The sequence below is a fragment of the Gossypium arboreum genome, chromosome 8, assembly GCF_025698485.1.
Source record: "Gossypium arboreum isolate Shixiya-1 chromosome 8, ASM2569848v2, whole genome shotgun sequence".
Lineage (NCBI taxonomy): Eukaryota > Viridiplantae > Streptophyta > Magnoliopsida > Malvales > Malvaceae > Gossypium > Gossypium arboreum.
In genome coordinates, this window is record NC_069077.1 from 135,573,388 (window position 1) to 135,577,237 (window position 3,850).

The 3,850-nt window shown below is 31.1% G+C and overlaps 1 protein-coding gene across 1 annotated transcript; it reads right to left on the bottom strand.

The window, feature by feature from the left end:
• Positions 1–1,121: 1,121 nt before the first annotated feature.
• On the bottom strand, positions 1,122–3,555 carry LOC108465872 (receptor-like protein 1). Its single transcript, XM_017766260.1, has 2 exons — positions 3,187–3,555; positions 1,122–1,205 (listed from the first exon to the last, which is right to left on the bottom strand). The coding sequence occupies exons 1-2, from the start codon at positions 3,553–3,555 to the stop codon at positions 1,122–1,124; spliced, it is 453 nt and encodes a 150-aa protein (XP_017621749.1).
• Positions 3,556–3,850: the final 295 nt, after the last annotated feature.

Below are 3,850 nucleotides of genomic sequence, written 5' to 3' on the forward strand. Positions count from 1 at the left end.
AAATAGTGATATATATTGTATATAATGTTTTTTTTAAACTATTATAAAAATGAACATTCGCAATGTATTTTTTATATGTATTATACTTATTTTAACCAAAAGATAAAAACATATAAATTCGACCAATCTTAGTTAAAGTTCTCGCTGCGAACAAATTTTCATTAACAATTTATGGATATGTTTATTTGGAGTCAATTTTTGCAGGTATTACTATGATTATTGCGGCACTTATTTGACACATGATCCATGACACTTATTAAATAAAATATGGTTGGACAAGTGTATATATTCAAGTAATTAATTTTAATTGATGATTTACTAATTATAAATTAAGATTATTGTGCAAAAGTTACATATTAAGGTTATTGTCACCACATTACACATATGATAAATCTTCTAACATCTCATCATTAAAAAGAGTCACTTTCTCTAAAAATTGTGTGCTCATTTATTTAATTTATTTAAATTTAAATAAATTAGATAAACATTTATTAAATTTGAATATAAATAAAATAAAATAAAGTTTATATTTACATTTTATTAATTTTAAAGTAAATAAATATCACGTAAAATCAATTTTAAATATTATTATTTTGAGTTTATATAAAATAATGAAATTACATATTTAATTATTATAATTTTGTTCATTTTAAAAATTAAAATGTATTTATATCATTTAAAATTTAAAGACTATTTTTATCATTCATGTTTGATATATATATATATATAAAAGTTTTAGTTGAGCATATGATTTAGTGGTAAAGAATACCTGTTGAAATGAAGTTTTGGTTTAGACAACCCCTCTCCCCTCTCTTTTACGCTAAGGTTTGAAACCTCAACCTAATGTCAATCAAGACTTGAAAACAAGGTGAAGTTTTTGCCACTATATCAATAGTTTGGTTGACTAAGAAAAATTGTATAGATGAATATAGGTTATATTAATATATGTAGAGGCACATCTTTATCCGGGCCGAATTAAACCAAACCAAAAACAAAAGAATAAACCAAAGTATTAATAAAAGTCCAAAAATAGTCCATTTACAAAATACAAGCCCAAATACAAAAAAACCCCTAAAGCCCAAATATTCAACAGTCCAATAACCCAACACTTAAACAAAAAATCAAAAACCCAAGCCCCCTTCTCGTGCCGTAGCCTCACCACGTCGACAGGCGTGCCGTTGACTTCGCCCCTCTACGACCACCACCTGCAAAACAACAGAGAAACAAAAGCAAAGGACAGAAGCAAAAACAGAAGAAAGAAAAGACAAAGCAAATAATATAATGTATTATATTTCGGCTATAAAGGCCGAAAACAATTTGTAACAAAAAAAAAACACGAATCAATCGAACAAAGAATACAAAAAACAAAGTTCTTGAAAAAAAATGGTTCTTTTATATTCCTTTTTTTTGAAGCAAATATAAAAAAATATATAAACGAAAAGGATTTTTTTACCCGTTTCGCAGCGCCTCTATCGTGAAAGCCGCTTTCTCCGAATTGAGAAGGCTCCTAATCCCTTGGGATTTGTCGAAAGCGCCCGTCGGAAAAGGGAAAAACCGAAAGGTCTCTTCGCCTTTGGTCAGATTTTGGTAGATTTTTTGGGGGGTCTAGCCCAAGATTCACATTTTACGCGTTTAAAAATCAAAAGGGCTCTTTTTGGGGATTTTCGGCCACTGGAGGTGGCAGTTGCTGTCATCGATGACCGGTGGTTGTGGTGGTGGTGCAGCGACCCTTGGCCGGATGGAAAGGGAGTTGAGAGAAAAAAAAGAAAAGGAAAAGTTTTTTTTAATAGAGAAGAGAAATGATTTTTTTAAGGTTTCTTAACTTATATAAGGGGACAATACAACATCATTTTGGGGTGTATAAATGTCCAAAACGACGTCTTTTTGACGCATAACCCAATGACCCGACCCGAACTCCTTTAGATCCGCGTGTTTTTGAAGGAATGAGATATTTTCCATTTTGGCCATTCTGCTTTTTAGTATGTTTTTAAATTAGTCCTGCACATTTTTTATTTTATTTCATTTTTACCCCGTTATTTTGATTCCCTTACGATTTGGTCCTTTGACCTACTATCAACCTACGGGAATGACACAGATTGGATTAATTGCTCTCTAAGCCCCAAACATTTATATTCCATTTTAATCGAATATCCTATTTAAAAAAAAACGATATTTAAGTAATGATCAAATGGTGATTATTGTTGTTTTCGAGGATTCAAAGCATCGTGTCGTAACTTACAGGGCATGATCTTTTCTTCTCGATTAATTTGAAATAAGACCTTTTCTTAAAATTTAATTTAGTTAAGCGATATTTTAATATAAAAAAATCATACAAAGGGGATCGTATTTTAAATTCTCTTTAATTTTTCAATTTTCGACATCAAAACATCAAGTAACCAACTAGGTACCAATTTTAGGCATTATGAGGGTGCTAATCCTTCCTCATACGTAAGTAACTCCCCAACCTATATTCTTGGATTTTGTAGGCTAAAAATTATTGTTTTAGTAAAATCTAATATCTTATTAAGATGATTAAATTTTAAGGTGACTCGATTATACCTAATAAAAAAGATCGGTGGCAACTCCATTCTCGTTTTAAAATAAAAAGTTGAGCACAAAAAAAAGAAAGAAAAGGTTTCGACAATATATATGCTACAATATGTTGAATTTAACATCATACTATCAGAACACCTAAAAAATATAAAGCAATATTAAATGTTTTAATTGAAAATGCATAACTTTTTAATGCTAAACTGGCAATTATTACATAACAGATATATTGCATTCTAGCTCTAAAAACTTAGAAGCAGATAATCCAATCAAACTTTTTAAAAAAAAAAGAGTGATGAAAATTACATACAAATGTAAACCACCAAAGTACAAGGCTACCCACTCTTTTTAAAGGTGGAAAATTGCAGAAGATTGTCCTCAATAAAATACTTGCAGGTCTTGAAGTAGTGTTCAACAAAAGAAAACCATGCTTGTCGCGAATAAGGATTTATATAGAGGATGAGAACAATAACCAGCAACATAATTACATAAGAAACAAAAAAGGTCACCCAGAAAACATAAATGTCCATCAAACCACTTTCTTCTTTGTTGTTTGACGTACTTAGTGTTTATCGAAGGTGAATCAAGGTTTCTGCAATTTTTATGCAGCGGAAGCCCGCAGAAAAAAGGATTTGCCACATAACTGCTATCATCGAAGGTTCCAAATTGAGCTTTTAGAGACAGAATACTCCCTGACCAGTTGTTGTATGACACATTGAAGACTACTAAGGTGTACAACTCCGTCAATTGAACAGGGATTCTTCCAATAAGGTTGTTGTGAGAAAGGTCCAGACTCTCAGTTTTCTTAAGCTTTGAGAATGTTGACGGTATATGTCCAGTCAAATTATTGTGTGACAAGTTTAGTGATTGAATTTCACTCAAATTTCCAATCTCTATGGGGATTTCACCTAGTAATCTATTGCATGATAAATCAATTCCCGACATGTACTCAAGAATGTTTCCCTTGTATGTGTAAGATGCTCTTTTTGTTGTATAATCCACCATTTATTTCATTTGATTCTCGATTTCGAAATCTATATCGAATGACTCACCTCCTCTTAAAGTGAAAAGTTCAAATTTAGTCATTCCAAAGTAATTACCCGGCTCAAAGATTCCTCCAGAGCCCTCCGAATAGGACTTTGTTAAAGATTTTTCATCATTTGGCTCAAGAGTTAAACGACTCAAACATGAAGGTATCAAACCAAAAAGCTTGTTTTGAGAAAGATCAATGATAGTTAGAGAATACAATTTACATATCTCAATGGGAATTTCTCCAATAAAATAATTGGCTTTTAGAAGG

What these genes read in the sequence shown, in the direction of transcription:
- LOC108465872 (XM_017766260.1), bottom strand. Translation starts at nt 3,555, where the DNA reads ATGGTGGATTATACAACAAAAAGAGCATCTTACACATACAAGGGAAAC. An exon ending in TCGATGATAGCAGTTATGTG is followed by an intron (nt 1,206 to 3,186) that starts GCAAATCCTTTT and finishes GTTGTTTTGCAG; the next exon opens with GTGGTGGTCGTAGAGGGGCG.